This window comes from Podarcis filfolensis (assembly GCF_964270895.1).
Source record: "Podarcis filfolensis genome assembly, chromosome: 12".
Classification (NCBI taxonomy): domain Eukaryota; kingdom Metazoa; phylum Chordata; class Lepidosauria; order Squamata; family Lacertidae; genus Podarcis; species Podarcis filfolensis.
This window is the reverse complement of record NC_139614.1, coordinates 52403775-52426032: the sequence shown is the minus strand read 5'-3', so window position 1 is coordinate 52426032 and position 22258 is coordinate 52403775. Positions and strand designations below refer to the sequence as shown.

At 45.7% G+C, this 22258-nt stretch overlaps 1 protein-coding gene across 50 annotated transcripts in view; it reads left to right on the top strand.

Annotated features, from left to right (window-relative positions):
* OBSCN (obscurin, cytoskeletal calmodulin and titin-interacting RhoGEF) overlaps positions 1-22258 on the top strand; it is a 267376-nt gene that overhangs the window by 82357 nt on the left and 162761 nt on the right. For 41 of the 50 annotated variants that reach the window (XM_083578984.1, XM_083579001.1, XM_083578979.1 and 38 more), the window contains 13 exons: positions 159-428; positions 572-838; positions 2022-2291; positions 3011-3277; positions 4757-5023; positions 9761-10027; positions 12099-12365; positions 13809-14072; positions 14636-14902; positions 15515-15778; positions 16544-16810; positions 17262-17528; positions 21217-21480. In XM_083578984.1, coding sequence (XP_083435110.1) covers positions 159-428; positions 572-838; positions 2022-2291; positions 3011-3277; positions 4757-5023; positions 9761-10027; positions 12099-12365; positions 13809-14072; positions 14636-14902; positions 15515-15778; positions 16544-16810; positions 17262-17528; positions 21217-21480 — 3468 coding nt within the window. The remainder of the gene's footprint in view (positions 1-158; positions 429-571; positions 839-2021; positions 2292-3010; positions 3278-4756; positions 5024-9760; positions 10028-12098; positions 12366-13808; positions 14073-14635; positions 14903-15514; positions 15779-16543; positions 16811-17261; positions 17529-21216; positions 21481-22258) is intronic. The other 9 variants (XM_083579015.1, XM_083579006.1, XM_083579023.1 and 6 more) reach the window with 7 other exon arrangements.

The following is a 22258-nucleotide window of genomic DNA, read 5'->3' as shown; positions in this document are numbered from 1 at the left end:
ATTCTCTGAAAATGCTATGTGGGAAACTGCCTTTGCATATAGAATGGAGGCCACAAGAAGTTTGCAACATGCTGTTTGCAGAGCTGGAGATGGTTCTGGTAAGTTAGCATCTTGTACTGTGGAACCTCATTGTGTGCCCAATCCCTCCCCTCAAACAGAACGCAAAGTGGAGATAACGAAGCATCTGGAAGATGTGGAAATTGAGGAGGAGAACTGTGCCTTCTTCTCCTGTGAGCTGTCTGAAGACATTGACGACGTGGAATGGTTCCTCAATGACACACACCTCTTCCCCAACAACTTCAATGAGATCAAGAAACTGGGCACCTCTCACAGCCTGATGCTCAAACACGTCATGCCAGAAGATGCTGGCTCAGTGACGATCAAGGTTCAGAAGAAAGTCACTGAGAGTGCTCGGCTGAAGGTGAAAGGTGAGTTTCCTTTTTTCACCTAAGGGCCTTGGTCCTCACTTTCCTTACAATCAAGCTGCTGTATGAGTTTTGTGAAATAAGTAACACTCGGAAAGTTGGATCTAAACATTGCCATTTCCTTTCCTTGTTGCACCGTTCTTCAGAGAAGCCTGCCGTCTTCATGAAGTCCCTGGATGATGTGGCTGCAGAGGAGCGCAGCACAGTCAGCCTGGAGTGTGAGGTCTCCAAGGCAAAGGTCAAGCCCATCTGGAAGAAGGAGGGTGTGGAACTCACCCCAAGCGACAAGTACGAGATGCTTCAGGCTGGGAAGACGCTGGGTCTCATTATCCATGACCTCAACAAGGCTGATGCCGGCTTGTATACATGCGACCTTGGTACAGAGGTGGCCAAGTCTAGAGTCAGCGTCCAAGGTAGGGGCTGCTGCATTATGAAGTCCAGAATTGTAGAGTTGCAGGGTGTAAACATGCACCCCCACGAAGCCCCACAAGCCAGACCACAAGCGGAGGGCCAAAGCAAATGTGCGCCAGCTTTGTGTATCTTTTGCCATCTTTTCTTGTCCTTTCTAGGGTTCTAACACACCAGAATGTTACAGAAGACAATACAGTGGTACCTCAGGTTACATATGCTTCAGGTTACAGACTCCGCTAACCCAGAAATAGTGCTTCAGGTTAAGAACTTTGCTTCAGGATGAGAATAGAAATTGTACTCCGGCGGCGTGGCAGCAGCAGGAGGCCCCATTAGCTAAAGTGGTGCTTCAGGTTAAGAACAGTTTCAGGTTAAGAACGGACCTCCGGAACGAATTAAGTACTTAACCCGAGGTACCACTGTACTCATGAACATGAAATTTATTATGGTCAGAGACCAGCTTGAGAAACACAAATGGAACTGTTGGCTATTTGCGGTTTAGTAGCGCTGCAGAGAGCTTGCTGGGGAGACCATGCATTAAAAAGGGACTCAAAAATAACTTAAACAAGGTTTTAATAACAAAAACAAACACTCCTTATACACTAAATACATCAACAACAAACCAGACCCAACCACCAAACCATCCCCCAGGGTAATGGAAGAGCTAGGTGCTGCTCCTTATATACTATACCCAATTGCTGACACAGCTTGATTAAAACAACTCAGCAGCACCTGCTATGTTTCACAGCTGTAAGACTGGGTCTCGTTATTTGCCCTGGCCCTGGCCCTTAAAGACATACACAACTTGTGAAATAATAATGAACCTTCACATTTTAAAGTGACCATTCAACAGGAACTACAATCCCAATAGCAAAACAAACATTTAAAACAATATACAACAATGGATTTTAAGTTTAAAAGTGTGATAGGCATATAAACACATAAAAACTTTAAAAAAGACTACCTTAGAGAAATGACCCAAGACAATACTCTTTTTAAATAACAAATGCATCCAAATGCATCCAAACGAGCTTTTGCTGTTTATACTTCCTCCGTGGCAATGCCCTGGGGATTCCTTAGCCATGCTCTCTGTTTGCACAGGGGTTCCACTGCTCTAATTCTTGCATTGCACTTGCCTTGTGTAGGGTGCCAAAGCCTCTCTGATAACCCTTTTATCTCTGTTCTTAGAACTGAACATCGGCGTCACCAAACGCCTCAAGAACACTGAAGTCCTGGAAGGGGAGAGTTGTAGCTTTGAATGTGTTCTCTCCCACGAAAGCGCTGAAGATTGCCGCTGGCTCATCAACGGAACCGAAGTGGGCCGCGAGGGACGGGTTAGAGCATTCAACAAAGGGAGGAAATACACTCTCAATATTAAAAAAGCAATGGCCACTGATGCTGGAGAGGTCGTTTTCTCCCTCGGTGACTTAAGCTCCAAAGCCACTCTAGTCGTGAAAGGTGCGTAGAGGAAATTTGGGTGTGCATCTTAAGCAGGAACATCTGTTTGGTACATGGGCAGTCTCAACGGATTATGGAGTGGCACTATTTAGTTTATTTATTCATGAAAATATATCCCCACAATGAAGTGAGCTCCCGCTGCTCGGTCCCTGCTCCTGCCAACCTAGCAGTTCGAAAGCATGTCAAAGTGCAAGTGGATAAATAGGTACCACTCTGGCGGGAAGGTAAACAGCGTTACCGTGCGCTGCTCTGGTTTGTCAGAAGTGGCTTAGTCATGCTGGCCACATGACCTGGAAGCTGTACGCCGGCTCCCTCGGCCAGTAAAGTGAGATGAGCGCCGCAACCCCAGAGTCGGCCATGACTGGATCTAATGGTCAGGGGTCCCTTTACCTTTTATACCACTATTTGTTTTTGAAAAATCAGAGCAGTTTGCAACAGCTATTCATAAAATCATACAACCATATAAACATGTTAAAATCAGAAAACAGCTACCTGCTTTGGAAAGATTTATTCCTAATTGCATAAGCATGATAGAACAGAAACATTTTCAGCACATGTTTATAAGATGAAATGCCTGCTGAATCTCAGTTCCTTGTCTTGTTGCTCCTTTACTACAGATCCCCCCCAAATAAATTCTCCAGCATAGTAAAAAAGATGATAAACCTGAGGAGTTATTTTTCTTCTTAATAGAAAGATTCTTTTGCTTCCTTTCCCTTTAGAAAAGCCAGCAGAATTTGTACGTGAGCTGGAGGACAAGACTGCGTTGGTGGGGCAGGAGACTAGCTTGAGTTGTGACTTGTCCAAGTGGGACGGCAACATTAAGTGGCGCAAGGATGGCAAAGAGATTCGGAGGAGCCAAAAGTACGACCTGCGCGAGGAGGGGACCCGCGTCATACTGATCATCCACGATGCCTCAGTCAAGGACAGTGGGGAATACACATGCGAGACTGAAATCTCTAAAACAAAAGCAACGCTTACTGTGGAAGGTCAGTCATGGTGCCCTGCAAAGAGTAGATCCAGTGAGCGATCAGAAAGGAAATTTTCTGAAATGCAGTTTGGTTCCACCTAGCGGTTGGAGAGAAACTAGATTCAATTTGCATTTGAAGGCAAACCTACCAAATCTGCAGTTTCTGAAACAATGTGCAATTCAAAGCACAACCACCAACAGTTTGCCAAATATGGGGGGGGGGTATTCCATATTACAGAAATAAATAATCTAGACTTAAATATAAAAGCAGCAAGCAAAAAGGAAGTATAAAATAAGGCAGAAACGGTCCAGTTGCTGGCAATGACCTCACTGCATTCCAGCAGCCTGTCTTAAATACAGTTCAGAAGAGAGGGGTCTTCTCACCAGGCTAGATGGTTAGGATCTCGCTCTCTTCTCTCTTTCATCATAATTAATTAATTAATTATTTGTACCCCGCCCACCTGGCTGAGTTTCCCCAGCCACTCTGGGCGGCTTCCAACGAAGATTAAAAATACATTAAAATGTCACACATTAAAAACTTCCCTAAACAGGGCTGCCTTCAGATCTCTTCTAAAAGTCTGGTATTTGTTGTTCTCTTTGACATCTGGTGGGAGGGCGTTCCACAGGGCGGGTGCCACCACCGAGAAGGCGCTCTGCCTAGTTCCCTGTAGCTTTGCTTCTCGCAGTGAGGGAACCGCCAAAAGGCCCTCGGCGCTGGACCTCAGTGTCCGGGCAGAATGATGTAGGTGGAGACGCACCTTCAGGTATACTGGGCTGAGGCTGTTTAGGGCTTTAAAGGTCAACACCAACACTGAATTTCACTCGGAAACGTACTGGGAGCCAATGTAGGTCTTTCAAGACCGGTGTTATGTGGTCTCGGCGGCCGTCCCCAGTCACCAGTCTAGCTACCGTATTCTGGATTAGTTGTAGCTTCTGGGTCACCTTCAAAGGTAGCCCCACATAGAGCGCCATGCAGTAGTCCAAGCGGGAGATAACCAAAGCATGCACCACTTTGGCGAGACAGTCCGCGGGCAGGTAGGGTCTCAGCCTGTGTACCAGATGGAGCTGGTAGACAGCTGCCCTGGATACAGAATTGACCTGCGCCTCCATGGACAGCTGTGAGTCCAAAATGACTCCCAGGCTGCGCACCTGGTCCTTCAGGGGCACAGTTACGCCATCCAGGACCAGGGAGTCCTCCACACCAGCCCATCCCCTATCCCCCAAGAGGAGTACTTCTGTCTTGTCAGGATTCAGCCTCATTCCATTTATATCCTTTAAGTTCCAAGTGGTGGTGAACATTCTTCCCTGTCTATTGTGAGCCTTGTAAATTGCTCCAAGGTGGTGCTGTGTGTTTGGGTTGTGGCGTGAGAATCTTCACCTCTGAGAAGTACGAGAGAAGCATGTAGGCACCATCCTTGAGCCATTGTTTCCTTTATCTCTGTCGCTGTGTTTGATTTGAGTGCTCACTTACCTATCACTTTATTGCATTTCCTTTCAGAAGCAGGAAACTGCTTCATCAAAGACCTTACGGACCTGAAGCTGGAGGAAAATAAGAAAGCAGTTCTTACTTGCGAAACCAAGAAGCCGGCTTCTGCTGTGACCTGGAGGAAAGGGATTACGGACCTCAAGGCGAGCAAGAAATACGAGATCAGCCAGAAGGGGACAGTGCTGCAACTCACAGTGAACGACTTACAGGAAGACGACAGTGACATTTATACCTGTGACATTGGCGAGACCCAGTCGAGCGCAAAGGTGGTAGTGCAAGGTACGAACGTTGTGTGGTTTGTCTCATTAGTTATTGCCATGGGGGGGAAATTCAGCCTGTAGTCCCAGCATTTAGATTTTGTCAAATAAATGGAAAAGGCCATAGTTTGGTGGTAGAGCACATGATGTGCGTTCAAAAGATCCAAGGCCCAAACCTTGGTGTCTCCAGTGCAGCTGAAAAGGTCTCCTGCCTGAAATCCTGGGATAGCTCAGTCAGTAGAACATGAGACCCTTAATCTCAAGTTTGTGGGTTCGAGACCCATGTTGGGGGGCTGGACTAGATGACCCTCACAGTCCCTTCCGACTCTACAGTTCAGTGTTGCAAGTTACTGTCTAAAATTCTAGACAGATGAATGAATTCACTTGATATAAAGCAGCTTCCTGTGTTTTCTCCAGAGCGTGTAAGGAAACCAGAACACTGGAGCAGCTCTTACATTAATGTAATGTCCTTTTGCCCTAAGATGGAGTTAGTGCAACAAATAGCCCAAGCCACTGTAGATCAGCCATTCCCAACCTCATGCCTTCCGGATGATGCTGGACTTCAACTCCCATGAGCCTCAGCGAGCATAGCCAGTGGTCAGGGATGAGGGGAGTTGTAGTCCAACAACAAGAATTTATAATTTGTACAACATTTGTAGGGCACCATGTTGGAGGAAGGCTGTTGTAGATTGTAACCATGACTTGTCTAATTAAACTAGTCTCCTGCACGATGAAATCTGTATTGGCATATACTGTATTTATTACAACATGTAACTTTTTCATATTCTTTCCTTTATCAGCAATCATGGACGTGTATCTAAGTCTCTTTATATTACAGGCTCGTGATAAGTGAGAGGCACTTCTCTTTGAACTATGCCTTACAATGGAAACTTCTTGATGTTTTATTTTGTGCTCGTGTTCCTTTTCCCAGGCCAATAACCAAAGGCCTGGAACATGCATATTTGATTTAAAGGTGTCTGCTATATGCAAGTGGTTGATCCCTACAACATAATATACGATGCACAATAGGTTTGAAATAAAGCTGAATCAGGTGACAATGGGTTGTATCAGGGGATGCTACTTTCAGATGCAATCGTCACTCAAAGGATCTGCTACTTTGAGGCATTTAATGAGGAAGCCACTCATGAAAAATGATCCAGGCATGAAGACTGCAATAGAGGGTAAACTAGATGAAGGCAAGCACTAGATTCTTCTAATTTGTATGATGGTGGAAGCAAAAGGGTGAGGAAGTTTGCAGTTCAAAGCTCACCCCATCGGAGGTGAGATGCTTTTCACTTGGTGCTACAGCTCATTTCTGTCTGGATTTGATGTTGGATTCTGACCTGGAGACCAACAGCTTGGACCACTCAAGCAAGCAAACTCAATTCTGCTCTGTGTCATACTAGCTACCAAAAAACTTCTTGGCTTCCCTGTATGGTCTCAACAGACCAATTTTAGGCTTTAGATTGGAGCAACGTCTGCATTACTGTGGAGCTTTCCAAGGTCCTGAAAAGAACATAAGAAGAGCCCTGCTGGATCAGGCCAAAGGCCCATTTAGTCCGACATCCTGTTTCCCACAGTTGCCAACCAATTGCCTGTGTCTAACCCACAAGCAGGACATGAGCGCAACATCACTCTCCCCACCTGTGATTCCCAGCAGCTGGCATTCAGAAGCATACAGCCTCCATTCCAGCAATTGTTGTACTGGCCCAGAAAGTGCCTTTGGATGTTACTGTTTCGTGCAAATCTAAAGAAGGATCAGTGGTGGTGAGTGCCCATTGGAACTGATGGGCTGGAGCCAATGACAAGCAGAGCCAGCTAGTTTTAGTTTTGTCCCCATCCTTCTCCCTCTTGAGTTCTACACAGGGAAAACAGAGACCAAGGGTGAAGAAACTGACAGGCAGTGCCATCCCTGAACTGGATGCAAGCAAGAAGGCAGGCGGGTAGGCAGGCAAGAGCTGGCTAAGAGCAGACTGGGATTGGTGGGGCAATGTGCCATTCACCCGAGTGGACCAGCCTCTCCTCTTCAGGTGCATACTGTCTCCAACAGTGGAGGTAAAACATGACCATTGTGGGTAGTAGCTGTTATCCTCCAAGTTTATTATTGACCTGCCTGCAAATAATCTGTAACTTCTAAACCATTTTGGGAGGTGCATCTTCCGGAATACCCTGTCAAGATTTGAAACCCCTTCTCATGTATAAAACGGAAAGTGAGATATAGAAGGTGATACAAAGAAACGGGAGTCTCCCAGTGGTGCAGCAATAAAACTGCTAGCACATTTGCAAAGCTAAGAAGGGTCTGCTATGGTTTCAAACTGGATGGGGGACCACCTGTTGAGATTTCTGCATTGCAGGGAATTGGACTAGATGACCCTTAGGTACCTTCCAGCTCTACAATTCTATGAGTCAAGTCAGGAGAGCAAATATTCTCATTACAATGGAAATAAATGTTAGTTGTGTTGTATTAAGCACTCTGATTATCAATGCTAAGTTTGCAACTGGGTTGAAAATGATCTCTTACTGGTTTAGTCTATTCTACATGACTTCATCAGTGGACTTCATAGTTGAATATGAAATCAACTGAAGTGTTTCTCTTTGGACCAGAGAGCACTCCAGGTGTCAACAGGATCCAGAGTATTCTACTTGAAAGAAATTATTCTCCTTGAGTACGTAGAATGGATGCACTTTATCAGCTTATACAGATCTCTGAAGAATATAATCCGTAGCTCCATATGCCTGGAAAGAATTCACATAGTGCATGGGATGTTGCCTCCATAATCAAAAGAAGGATTGTTGCTAATGTTGGTATCCTTTTTTAAAAAAAGTTTTATTCAAGTTTGGGATTTTTACATACTATTATCTCCTTCCAATTTTAAATTCCCTGTGCAATTTTTTCCTTCTCCTCCCTCCCCCCCCATATCCATTGGAAGGGTTCAAACTATTATCCTCAGCCATGGGCATAGCATCTTTACTTTCCACCGAATGTCTTTTGTTCCAGTAGTTTTTATCCATTGAAGATAGGGGTTCCATCTGTTCCTTATCATGGTGGACTTGACCTTCCATGTTGTTTCCTGTGACATGACTGCGACAATGTCCGACTGAATAAGTTCAAACAAATAACTATTCCATGCCTCTACTGTCCATTTTTCTCTATCTTTCCAACCTAAAGCTGTCCTGTTGATATACTATGGATATCTGATCAACGTTAATTTCCACCTGTTCTGTTGTTTAAAGATCTTTTTCTGTTGTTCTGGGGCAAACTCCTGTTTCTGAAGGTGCGAAAGGGGAGAGTCAACAAACTGAAAATTTGCTGAGAGACAGCAGCTTCTCCTACCCACACTCCCACCCACTACATATCCAGTTTTATTTGCTTGGAAACAGTTTTCCTCTAAACAAAGCTACAGAAGGATGTCAAGTTTCTAGAAATGGAAGATGGTAAACCGTGCTAGAAGAGTAGATCATGATGAAATCATGTTGAGAAGGGTTCTCATAGAATTCTAGAATTAATTCTCATAGAATTATAGAATAGAATTGCAGAGTTGGAAGGGACCACAAGGGTCATCTACTCCAACCCCCTGCAGTGCAGGAATATTTTGCCCAACACGGGACTCAAACTCACAATTCGAGATTAAGAGCCTCTACCAACTGAGCTATTGCGGCAATCATCAATATTTCATTGGCATTCCCTTCCTGTACTGGCAGCTATGGACGACTACATCCAAGAACCTGGACTAATAAAACCATAGAGGATGAAGATGCCCATCTGTGTTCATGTGACCTTTCTACAGGAAGTGTGGAGTAGTGGGAAGGGAGAAAAATAGTCCTTTGGCTTGGATGCAAGTGTCTGCTTCAGAAGAGATGTCCCTCCTCAATAATCTTATGCTAGAAGGGAGTTTGAAATGTGATGTGAAATTACCAAATGGCAAATCCTACCTTTTTTTTTTAAAGAAAGATACATAACTCATAAGCTTCTTCCCAGTCCTTTGACTACAGATGTACTGCAACTCCACCTCACTGTCTACCAACAGAAACTATTTTTGAACTATCAGAGCATCTACATATTCGCTGTTGTCTATTACGCCAAAATCCACCTGTCTTTATTTTGCCAAAGTCCACATAGATACCTAGATGTGTATCTTATGTTATGTGCTATGTGTTAATTAGATATTACCTGCTTTGATCTTTACCATATGTCTAAATCAATGGGTGGGGAATGTAAACCTTACAGTTCAGGTGAACCTAATTGCATTATTTCCTTCTTCTTTTTTTAAAGCATTAAGTTATCAAGCCGGTTACTGTAATATTCTTAAGCTTTTCCCCCCATGTGGAGAATAGGTGGTTAGAACAGTAGTTCAATGACATTTCCATCAGTTGAATTTTATTATTATTATTATTTGCTTCAAATTCCTTCTAGCAAAAGCTGTTGGGGAAGCAAAGAACCCACAACTTTTCTTAAGCCTCTCCTTCTGGCCCATGTTCACCATGTTCACACTGGAGCCAGTGTGGTGTAGTGGTTAAGAGCGGTAGTCTTGCAATCTGGTGAACCGGGTTCGATTCCCCGCTCCTCTGCATGCAGCTGCTGCGTGACGTTGGGCCACTCACACTTCTTTGAAGTCTCTCAGCCCCACTCACCTCACAGAGTGTTTGTTGTGGGGGAGGAAGGGAAAGGAGAATGTTAGCCTCTTTGAGACTCCTTCGGGTAGTGATAAAGCGGGATATCAAATCCAAACTCTTCTTCTTCTTCAATTCTGCATTTTAGCCCTTCCAGTTCTTTTCCAACAAGAACTGCAGAACAGGGAAGCTGAGGAAGGAAGCAAGGTGCGGCTTACCTGTGAGCTTAACAAGGCAGACCTGCCGGTGCAGTGGATGAAGGGAAACCAAGTCCTGCAGGCCGGCGACAAGTATGAGTTGAAACAGCGTGGCGCTGTGGCAGAGCTAGTGATCCGGGATGTAAAGAGTTCTGATGCTGGGGATTATACCTGCAGCACTGGCGAGCTAAAGACCTCGGCTCGAGTGCAAGTGACGGGTAGGAAGAGCCACTAGTTTCGCGGTACTCAGTTATCTATGCCATAATTTAATAGTGGGCCTTCACGGAAATGCCATGCATGCGAAATTTGCTCACTGCAGTAGGTAAAGGTAAAGGGACCCCTGACCATTAGGTCCAGTCGTGGCCGACTCTGGGGTCATCTCGCTTTATTGGCCGAGGGAGCCGGCGTACAGCTTCCGGGTCATGTGGCCAGCATGACTAAGCCACTTCTGGCAAACCAGAGCAGCGCACAGAAACGCCATTTACCTTCCCGCTGGAGCGGTACCTATTTATCTACTTGCACTTTGACGTGCTTTCAAACTGCTAGGTTGGCAGGAGCAGGGACCGATCAACAGGAGCTCACCCCGTCACGGGGATTTGAACTGCCGACCTTCTGATCAGCAAGTCCTAGGCTCTGTGGTTTAACCCACAGCGCCACTGTGCAGCCTGACCTCTGTGAGTGTCTGCTTTCCATCCCAAAATGCAGTTGTATGCGTTAGGCAACATGCGTCTAACCATACCATTCTGCTTCCATCTGTCAGATGGTGGTGGTGGTTGCTCGTGAGTAACCAGGCAGAACTCCAACCTAGCTTTTACAGGTTTTATTGTGCAAACTATTTACAGTGCAGATCTACCAAGTTCATGTCCGTCTCAGTCACTTGCAGAATCCGGGAGTGGCCCCTTCCGGCTTCTCCCCCAACATAAGAACTTCGACACCCCAAGGCTCCTCCTCCCCTCCTTGTGTTTCACCCCTCTGCGCAAGGTGGGCGACAGAAGTGGATTGTGTCCCTCCTGGCCAGCCTGGCTAGGTGAGGTGCTGGGGCTCTCAGCAGCATCCTCGAGCCCTTTCCTCGCTTGGCTGGCCCCTTCCCGCTCTTCTACACTGGAGGTGTGGCTTTCCCCACTGCTGGAAGAGGAACTGCTCCTCAGGAGTTTCAGAGGCTCTCTGTATCCCAAAGGCCCCCCGGCCTCCCTCCCCTGTTCCGATGGCAGCCCCCTGACACCATCACTCATGGTTGAATCTTTGGCCTATGTTGTAGGGCTAAGCCTGTGTAAAGAAGTTCCATGTTTGTAGCATCCAAGTTAACCATCTCTGCAGCAGACATATGGCAATTGATAGATGTGGTTGGGAAGGCTTTCCAGATCGAGGGCCACATTTCCTCCTGGGCAGCCTTCCAGGGGCCACATGCCCGTGGTGGGCAGGGCCAGAGGTGAAAGGGAGCAGAGCAACTGGTGCGAATTTTACCTTGGCACAGTAGGTGAGTTTCTACACCCACTTGCACACCTCTCCATCCTCTATCCAGAGAAACTGGAAGCCTTCTCAGAGTCCAAGGACACATTCCAGCCAGGCAAAAACACCCAAAGAGGGTGCAAAATAGGGCTTCTGAGGGGCATAACTAGGGAAAGGGTTTGCGGCTTGTGGAGAGTCCCAAGGGCCACATAGAGAGGCTTTGAGGGCCACATGTGGCCTCTGGGTCTGAGGTTCTCCACCACTGATCCAAAGTGATGGCTCTGATGATGAGGTCCTTTTTGCCAGACTCCCAAGCAAGCCATTTTCTTTCTGAGCTACTCCAGGCTGTACCACTGCAGTTGGGTTAGGGGGCTTACAGGACAGAAAATGGCAAGTGGCGGGGAGATGGGTTGTAGCTAGACCTTCTCCCTGAAATGCTAGTTTTCTGTTGGCAGGGAGAACTAGGATTTAGACCAGGGGTAGTCAACCTGTTTATACCTACCGCCCACTAACGCATCTTTCTTGATGGTAAAATTTCCTTACCGCCCACCAGTGCTCGATAGAAGGAGGATTCAGCTTGTGCCGTAGAACCCACTACCGCCCACCTAGAATCCTGAAACGCCCACTAGTGGGCGGTAGGGACCAGGTTGACAACCCCAGATTTAGACACTACCTCCCTGAAGCCAAAACCATTGACAGAATTTGAGTTTTCCATCTGTTCCTGCGTATTGGAGGGGAGTAGGGTGGGAGTGGTCCTTGCTGCGTGTGGCTGTTACATGCAGTTTCCCCCACAGTGCTTAACTTTTGCCATTTCCCCTCCACCCTGGTTGTACATTTTAGCCCTGCCAGTTCTTTTTAAGCAAGAGCTTAAAGATGTGGAAAAGGAAGAAGGAGACACCGTAGCTTTGCGCTGCGTACTCAACAAGCCGGATGCATCCGTGGCCTGGAAGAAGGGAGCGACGGTCCTTCGGGCTAGTGACAAATATAAGATGAAGCTGGAGGGGTGTGTGGCTGAGCTGTTCATCCACAATTCAGAGCCAGAGGATGGTGGGAGATACACCTGTGATGCCGGAGATAAGCAGAGCACAGCTCAGGTCAAAATCCATGGTAGGGTAATGGGGATGCATCCATCTCATTATTGCATTTATTCCCATTTTATATGTATCTACTCTGAGTTTTAGCTTGCTTAGCAAATACGTGGTATACAATCCTACCAGCTTGATATTTTTAGGAAGTTCATTGGGGTTTTCCATGCTGTGTTTATTACAGAGGGCGCCTCCAAATTGCAGAGTTTTTCTCCTAGGGTTTTTTTGGTGCATGGGTCTATTCCGCAACATGTCCGTTGATGCAATAATAGTGATGGATTTATACTGGACTGTCCACTCTGGACTGTTCTGCAATGCATCTGCAGCGTTCTTGCATTACTGCTGCCTGCAGGGGGACTCTTGCACTACAAGATTGGGACAAAAAGCAAAACGCATGTCATTTGGGGGGTATGAAACGTTATAGGATTTCAGGAGGAATTTGCAGGCAGCATGCCAGCCACAAAACGTTTGCAGGCGCAAAAAACATTGAAAGTGGGATTGTGTATAACTTCCCCGATACCATCATGAGCACAATTCACCATGAATGCACAATAAAAAGCACATCTGGAGGAGCCTTTGCATGTTTGGAAGATTAGTATCCTGGCTTTTCTGTTGAGTGCGTGCTCTCAGGTAGGCTCCGCCCCTTTCAACTACGCAAAGAGCTCCGCCTCCCCCCGCCACAGATAGGTTCATTAGAACTGAGGTTTGTCGGGAACCTCAAAGGGGTGTGACGTGGGGAGGCGGACCAGGAACTTCTGCCGTTGTCTCAGGGATCAGGGTGCTGCCCGCACCATGCAAAGGTGCCCTCCGGTTGATGGGAGAGTGGTCATTATTGAGCATTCATCCTGATTTGTTTGTGCAGAGATTAGATGACACCAGCTATTTAATGAGCAACCATTCCGATTTGTTAGACAATGTTGCGTGAAAGGTGTTATCCCATACTTCCCCATAACTTTCCTTTGAGGGAGGTGATTTTTGTGTGTGTGTGAGACTGCCTAGTTAACTACAGCTGAACAACCTCAATTTGCCGGTATGTGTTGAATCTCACCTGGCAATAGCAATAGTCTGGAAGCGCCCTAAATCTTTATCATAATGAGCTAGGCAGTTTTGTGATGGCAGCCATAATAAGCTGAACTGCTTGGGAGTTTCAGTGGTTCATGGAGAGCCTTTGGGTCTAGGGAAAGAGGGGTAGACTAGACAAGGGAAGGAGGGTTGGGACACGGAAGAGTTCAAAAGAATGATAGGAAGAAGAGACGGCCAGAGTGGGGGATGAGTCTGAGAGGGGAATGAAAACCAGGGGAAAGAAAGGTCAGAGAAGAGAGGCAGAAAAGTTTAGATGTTTGATTTGAAATGACCATGTGAAATCTTGGGTTGGAGGCAGTGTCATGTATATGAATCAGATGCTAAAGCTGGCAAGTCAGCCTCATGTGTGTGTATATACATTTGAAATCCCTTCATCCTCCAGCCATACCTACCCGCTTCAAAGAACTGCTAAAGAACACGGAAGCCACACAAGGTGGGATAGTTACTCTGCACTGTGAGCTGAACAAGTCTGCTCCAGTGGAGTGGATGAAGGGGCAGAAAGGTCTGAGGCCCAGCAGCAAATACAGAATGAAGAAAGAAGGAACTGTGGCTGAATTGACGATCCACGATCTGGACCTCAAGGATGCTGGGGATTACACATGTTCCGCTGGAGACCAAAAGACAACAGCTGTCTTAACAGTGAATGGTAAAGACACAACAATGCTACCAGCCTTTTGGAGTGATTCTGCCATCTCCCCCAACCCGCTTAATTTATGTTCTTGCAAAGCTCTGTCTTCGGCTCTACTTTTCCTTCGTCTTGTCCTTCACTGTCATGCCGGCATGCAGCCTCCCTGCTTTACTCTTCTCCAGTCTTGCAGGATGTAAGGTGTTACTGTTGCATGCTTACATGATTTGCAACGTTCCTCTCGCAAATGACATGGCATGACGTGCACAAGGTATGAGATATATACTGTGTGGTTCTGTCATCATTAAGAGAAGGTTGGCCGTTTCATATCTGAGTTATTATTTCAATTCTCTGGCCAGCCTCCTCTTAATGGGGCACCCCTTCATTCCTAAGGATAATCCCATTCGGAAGTTCTTTTCTGTCCCCCAAGTTGGAAATTGGCAGAATTTGCTGGAAGCATGTCCAGGATGGTTCCCCATAATTGGGGGGTGAATTGCACAATTCAGCAGCATGCCAGAGAGTGAGAGAGGCTCTGCATAACTTGTGGTTGTTGACACAGTATCTGTTCATTCTGCATCCTTCAGCCTTGGCAGCACAGTTCAAAATGGGACTAAAGAATGAGGAAGCAACAGAGAGCGGAACAGCCACTCTGCATTGTGAGTTGACCAAGGCCGTTGACTCCGTTGAGTGGCTGAAGGATCAAAAGGTGCTGAAACCGAGTGAAAAATACAGAATGAGGCTAGAAGGTCGCTTTGCTGAGCTGACCATCCAAGATCTGGAACTGACGGATGCTGGAAGCTACACCTGCATGTGTGGAGATCAGAAGACCACTGCAGCCGTGAAAGTGAATGGTAATGGACCTTATGCCCACAGTTAAAGTCTTTTAACAAACATGCTTAATCAAGCTCTAGCCGCTCTTGCAACATGTCTTTGTGGATCTCTTGCTGTTGGTCTTGCGGATGAACTAAGGCGGCAAAAGAGGGAGGTCCCTGGCTGCGCCAGTGTGATATCGCGCAAGCCACACCCCCCCAGGTCAGCCGATTGGCTGGCCAGGGGATGACGCTGCCAGGGATCCCCTCAATTGCACGGAGGCTGAGAGCCAGCCCCCGTGCACGTGGAGAGGGCGTGAAGCCTGCAACTCCACCTCTTCTCGAGTTCGGAAGTGGTTTTGTGGATCTCTTTCTGTTGGTCTCCCGGGGCTTCTTTTTTCTTCCCTGTACTCCCCGCCCCCATTTTTTGATACACAAAATAATGCAGTTGTACCTCTCCCTTCAAAATGCCCCTGTGTTCCTGCTGCATAGGGGTCTGGTGATGGTTGCGGCACAGCTAAACCTTTGTGCTGGTTGGTCTTGACGCCAGTTGCTTCCTAGCAACATGGACCTGACCAGTGTGCTAAAGCATCAAAACGTCAGAGGTCCTCCAGTGATCTGACCCTTTCTCTCTACCCACATTGCATTCTTTAGCACTGCCTGTATTTTTCCAAGAAGAACTAAAAAGCAAGGAGGTTACAGAGGGCGAGACGACCACACTGCTCTGCACGTTGAGCAAGGCTGCCCCTGTGGAATGGCGGAAGGGGCAAAGGGCACTCAAAGCAGGTGGCAAATACGAAATTAAGCAGGAGGGTCCCTGTGCTGAGCTGGTGATCCATGACTTGGATGTAGCAGATTCTGGAGACTACACTTGCAAATGCGAAGGACAGAAGACTACAGCTAGCTTGACAGTGAATGGTAAAGAAAAGAAATGTAGAGATATAACGTGTACCTTCTATATAGCCAGACTTCTCTTGCGGTTTTTCTTCTGAAATTAAACCCAACAGCGCTCTTCCTAATCCACACACGTCTCCTCCTTAAAACACCCCTTTGGTGTGGATTCTGGAACTTCTTCCTCACAGCAGATGCATAGACCCTCTCAAGTGAATGTAACATTTACAGTTACAAATTTACAGGCTCAGAAATGTTGAAAAGCTTCACTGGGTCTTCACCACACTTGGTTTACCTAAGAAAACAAGGCATGATATTTTCACTCAGTCTTCATTCAGTGAGATCCAGAGAATTTCTGCACTGGTTGGAGCTGCGGGAGGAGGGCCTTTGGTTAGGACTTGTCACGAAGAATTGCTAGGGGGTATTAAATTCTTTCCCATCTCCAAATATGTTAATTGTTAAAGGAACAGTCAGACCTTCACTGGGAGTGGTGCCATTTTCAGTGTAGGATTAATTGCAAGCTACTGGGATAGAATGGTGCAAGCAAAACCAAGGAGGCACTTTAGGTCAAGGCCACAAAAGGTTGAAATTTAATTCAATTCTGAAACCCTGCAGCTGGGCAGAATAGGCATCTCCAGGATGAGTGTAATTTAATGCGATGAAAAGACAAGTAAATCACTACATTGACACCGATAGCACACTTAAAATTGTTTGCTAAGAGGAGGGTAGGTCACAGTCTCGAGGGTCTCAGTTTTGATGGACTCCTGTCCTGTTGTTACCTCCACCCTGCAGTCCTGCCTACACTTTTCACGAAAGCCCTGAAGGACGAAGAAGCTACGGAAGGCAAAGCCGCCACTCTGCGGTGCGAGCTGAACAAGGCCTCTGCCACCGTGGAGTGGAAGAAAGGACACAAGACCCTTAAGCAAGGCAGCAAGTACAAAATGAGGCAGGATGGCACCATTGCTGAGCTTATCATCCAAGGCCTGGAGCTAACAGATTCTGGGACTTACAGCTGTGTGTGTGGAGAGCAGCAGACTGTGGCATCTTTGGAAGTCAAGGGTAAAGAAAAAACAAGCTCACAACCTAGTTTCTACCTTTTCTACCCATTCTATTGTCAAAGGTGTTACCATTATCCTTCCTGGCTTATTTTTGGAGTCCAGATCCACTCTTATGGGGCAGGACATTGCATGACTGATAGAACTCAATATTTTCATAAGTGTGTGTGTGGGAGGGAGTCTTCTTAGATAGGTTGGAATCCAGATGTTTTGGGTGCTTCTTCTAAGGCCACAGCCCTTTTTAATTCCACATATACCTACCCATTCCTCTATTTCCTGTCTCTCAGAGGAAATGGATTTTCTAGGTAGGTTGAGACAGCCAATATTTTCCTGAATGGGTGATTCCTTTCGCTGCCTCTGAGTGGTGGGACTTCAGTGGTTGCATGCAGGGGTAAGGATCAATTTCCTTTTCTCCCTCCGCTGCTTATTTTTCCCCTCTATTACCACCTTCTCAGCCCTCCCGGTGCTTTTCAAAGAAGGACTGAAGAACAGGGAAGCCGTGGAAGGCACCACCGCCACTCTGCGTTGTGCCATGACCAAAGCTGGTGTTGAGGTGAAGTGGAGAAAGGGGCCTGAATCTCTCAAGCCAAGTGACAAGTACAGAATGAGGCAGGAAGGTGCTGCGGCTGAACTCTTGATTCGAGACCTGCAGGTGGAGGATACAGGAGATTATACCTGTGTTTGTGGAGACCAAAAGACAACGGCTGTCTTGACTGTTCATGGTAACCAAACGTTCCATGCTGCAACGGTGATGTCTCGGAATCTGCCTTCTCTCTGTAGATTTACTGACTTTGTGTTGCCTTTGTTTGTTGTCTCCCTCCTTTGTTCCTCTCGATCTGTCTGTTTCTCCGTCGGTTGCTTGTTAACATACCTTGTATCGTCTCCGGCATGAGTGAGTCCGGGCTTGTCCACACTTTTGCTTGTCCTCTGCCTGGAAAGCTCAGATCCAAGCTGTTTTCTGCTTGTCCCACTCCTTTACCAGGGAAAGCTTGCTCTTTAGTTCTCAATCAGAACAAACAGCAATCTGCTGAAAACTTAAATGGCTGTCTGCTCTGATTGTGCACTAAAGAGTGGTTTTCCCAGGGGGAAGCAGTGTGACGAGAGGAAGTGTGGATAAGCTCTGTGTCATAAATAGATCCTTAATGTTGCAGCCAGTAGTTTGCCCTGAAATCCCAGTTGTAAAAATGTGCGTCTTCATTATCTGGTGGCAGCACTGGAGTAGAATCTCTGCAATTCTGGAGAACTGTGGAGGGGTGTGTCAATAGAGTACTTTGAATGCTTCCTCCTACACACTTCTTGTTTACTGTGCGTCTGTCATTTATGTGTTGTTGGAAATTACCCTACAATAAGAAGCTATGATATAAGTACTGGAAATCGGGAGCCGTGCTGTCACATCAGCAAGGTAGTTTCCTACGGCCTGAAACCATCTCTGGAAGATTTTTAATAGGACACTTCTTGAAAACTTAGTTACAACTGATTTTATAATATTGTTTCATGCCATGCCAATCTCTATGTGGTATGAGATTCTAGGTGTTGCAAACATACTTACCAGAGTCTGTGTTCCCTTTTGGGACAATGATACGTGGTTTTTTAAATACATATATATGACCTGCAAAGTGTTCACATCCTAAGAGGGTCCTTTTCCTCCCATTGCTGTAACCTCCGATTCCAAGAGACCCCAAACATCATGTATGACCTTCCCGCTCCCAACTCTGGGATTGTCTTTTGCTAATTACCCAGAGCTCAGGGTGGGGTCTCCCCCCTATATTTCTGGAAGAGAGTCTTCTGCCTTGTTGATGGATTTCTTGATGGGTTAATGACTCTGCCTTTGTTTCATAATGGCCCATCTCCAGGCGATTCCCTGGTCAAGAGAACAAGTCCAGTCTGCTAAATCCATTGATTAAACGTCAACATTTATGAAAGCCAGGAATTATGAGGTTTGGTTAAATTCCAGCCCCCTTACTGAATCCAGATATTTTAGGGGAGTCTTGCCTCCCCACAAATTTATAACAATATTCTATTTTGCTCATTAGCATTTGGAAGCTTTCACTGATCATTAACATCTTGTTTTTAGCTTGGTGACTTGGATAGTGCACTTCTGTGTGATCTGGTAAAGTGCTTTCTCCCACGCCCCCCCCCATATATTTTCAACCTACTTGCCTACAAGTCAATCAAAAAGGTCGCATTCCTTTTGCAATATAGTCCAACTGCCTTGGACCACGTCTTTTAGCTTCTCATCCATGGCTTTTGTTCATCCTTTCCCCTCCTGCTAACCAAACTACATTCTTCATCTTTGAAATCTTATCGGTTTCCTCATAACCCACCTCCTGTGTTATGGTTTCTGGATCAAAACTATTAAAAAGCCACAAAAGTTCCACGTCTGAAATAAGACATTCCTTGGAATGAAATATATCTGAGAGTCTTTTACTTGGAAACTTCCAAAAGTATATTGGAATTTCAGTTGTTAACTGCATTGCATCATTTGGGCATGACATGTTGGGTGCTGGCTATATACTAGCAAGGGAATTTTTGAGATTCTTGTTGGGATGTTTAGTCCCACAGTATAAATCACATGCCAGTGGCTCCATGATGGCTGGAAAGTCCTCGGGTGACATGTATCTTACTTCATTTCATCCGTTTTAATCTACTTTTCTTTAAAGTCTTTTATGACAGACATTTCTGATGGCATCTATTTCCCAAATAAGGCAACTTACGCTCTTTCCTTTGTCCTTGGTCATGCTGTTGGGCATTAACCCAATGGCTGTGAAAGTCTATTGGTCTAGTGGTCACTATTTCCCATTAGAAATGCTTGATTGCGGACACAATAAAGTTAGGATCAGGCTTTGAGTTGCTAAATATCACAACTGTAGGACATCATGGGGCATGGTTGCTAATGATTGCTTGGTAGTAAACTTGGTAATAATCTGGATCTATAGACCTGCAAGGCATGCCTCTTATCTTCTGCAGCTCTGCCTAAAAATAGCTGGTTTCAGATGCTTCAGAGGAGGCCTTGGCACAATTATGCAACTGCTCAAGTTCCATAATATTTTGAAGAACTTGAGGAGGCTGGTACATCAGCTTAGTTATGAGGCTTTTTCAGGGCTGGTTCTAGCTTTCAGTCCCTGCATTGGTGTCCTAGGCTGAAACCCTAAGCCCTTGCAGCTAGGAAGTAAGAGAGTAAGGAGAGCCAGTGTGGTGTAGTGGTTAAGAGCAGTAGATTCCTCCACATGCAGCTGCTGGGTGACCTTGGGTTAGTCACACTTCTCTGAAGTCTCTCAGCCGCACTCACCTCACCAAGTGTTTGTTGTGGGGGAGGAAGGGAAAGGAGAATGTTAGCCGCTTTGAGACTCCTTCAGGTAGTGATAAAGCGGGATATCAAATCCAAACTCTTCTTCTTCTCTAAGTCCAAATGGGACATAATTCTGAGTAACTTCTGAGATTGCGCAGAACAAGATGCACATCGATGAAAAAATGGCTCATGGTGCATGTCGGGCTGGAAGATCCTTATCTGACATGCAAAACCCAGGGGAATCTGCAGGTTCCATGTGTCAAGGTCATGTCAAATCTTCTTCTGGAGAAGCCAATGGCATTAATTTTAGCAGAAATCGCTTCCTAGTGTTCTCACCACTGCAGCTGAAGACTCACCGTTTTGGTGTCCCGTCCTCCACACCAACTTCTGTTCATTCACCTTTAAAACTCACTGTTTAGGCTTTCTGCTTCTATTTCTTATTTTCAATTCTGCTTATTGCATTCCTCTTTCATCCTTCCTTGCAATTTTTTTTCCATGGAAAATTCTAATGAGTTGATATTTTTCCCCATTTTAAGGGGCAGGTGAAATGTCTTTGATGTCTGGCAGTGTTTACTGCTTTTACCGTCCTTTTTGTTTGTTTGTTTGTTTGTTTTGTTTGCGTGATGTTCATATTTACATTTCATTTGTGTGTGTGTACATTTATGTCTCATTTGTGGGGATGCTGAATGCCACTCACAAACAAGTTATTTGTGGTGCTTATCATCTGTCTGTAAGAGTTTGTGTTCTGAAGTTGGATGAAATGAAATCATTACTTGTGATCTCATTTCAACAAATGTTCAGGTCCACATTTCCATTTAGTTTCATGTCCAAAATGCTGTTGAAAAACCTGAAAGCTAGAAAATGGCTGACATTTAAAATTCCCAGAACCTTTTCATTTTCATTTTTTATTTTTGCATATAATGAAATGGCATTGCTCTTTCAAAAGAGTTTTAAATGCTTTATACGTGGTTCTGTTGTTGGTGGAAAGAAGCCAGAATCTGCCATCCACAAAGCACTGCTCTCTCAAAAGACCCTTCTAATGGATGCAGGTGAACAGCTCAAGTGGTTCTTGGAATATCTGGGTCACATGACACATTCTCTATCAATATTACTCCCCTCAGCTGTGCCTGCACGTTTCCAAGAAGAACTTAAAAGCCAGGAAGCCACGGAAAGTGGGTCGGCCACTCTGCACTGTGAGCTGAGCAAGGCTGCCCAAGTGGAGTGGAGGAAGGGTGAGCGGTTGCTGAAACCGAGTGATAAATACAAAATCAAACAGAAGGATAATGTTGCCGAGCTGATCATCCAAGACGTCACGGAGCAAGATGCTGGAGATTATTCTTGTGTGTGCGGAGATCAAAAAACATCTGCCTCTCTAACTGTGCATGGTAAATATTATACACATCTGGCATTGACAACATTCTACAAGATGCGTTTTATACCTAGATTCTCCTCAGACTATGTGAAATATAGTCCACCTTTCTACACTGGGTTTCTATTGATAGTGGTAATTATCCTGTTTCTTTTTCCTAAGTCCCATTTTGTTGTTTCTCTAAGTGTACCAAAATTGATGCAAATGCTCTAGCTATAATTTACTCATAGCATTTGGGGGCAACTTAGTCAATGTTGAGGTTCCCATGGCCCATCAGACATCAGCAGCAAGAAGATAAGGCAGGATATTTAACCGTGTTCTGTGTATATATGGATAATAACATTTATTTAAGGAACTTGAATCATTCCAACCATACTCTCCCCCTATAGTTCACTGAGCTGTAGCATGGGGTGGTACATAATCCATTTTTGGGCACAAGTCTCTCATTGGCCCTGATACAGTTTGTATACTGGGAATGGTGGAGGGAGGAGAGGAGGTTTTCCTCAAAGCAGCTACAGGTTCTCAATACCACCCACTAGATCCTCAGCCCAGATGCTCTGTGGCCAGGTTCACGTGATGAGGTAAGTCAAACTTTGGTTACAGCTTGTGGTTAGGGATGAGAAAGTTGGACCACAAGTCCCAGTTTAGATGGCATGCTAAGCCTAGAACAGCAGTTCTCAACCTGTAGGTCCCCAGATGTTGTTGGACTACAACTCCCATCACCCCTAGCTAGCAAGGCCAGAGCTCAGGGATGATGGGAGTTGTAGTCCAACACCATCTGGGGACCCACCGGT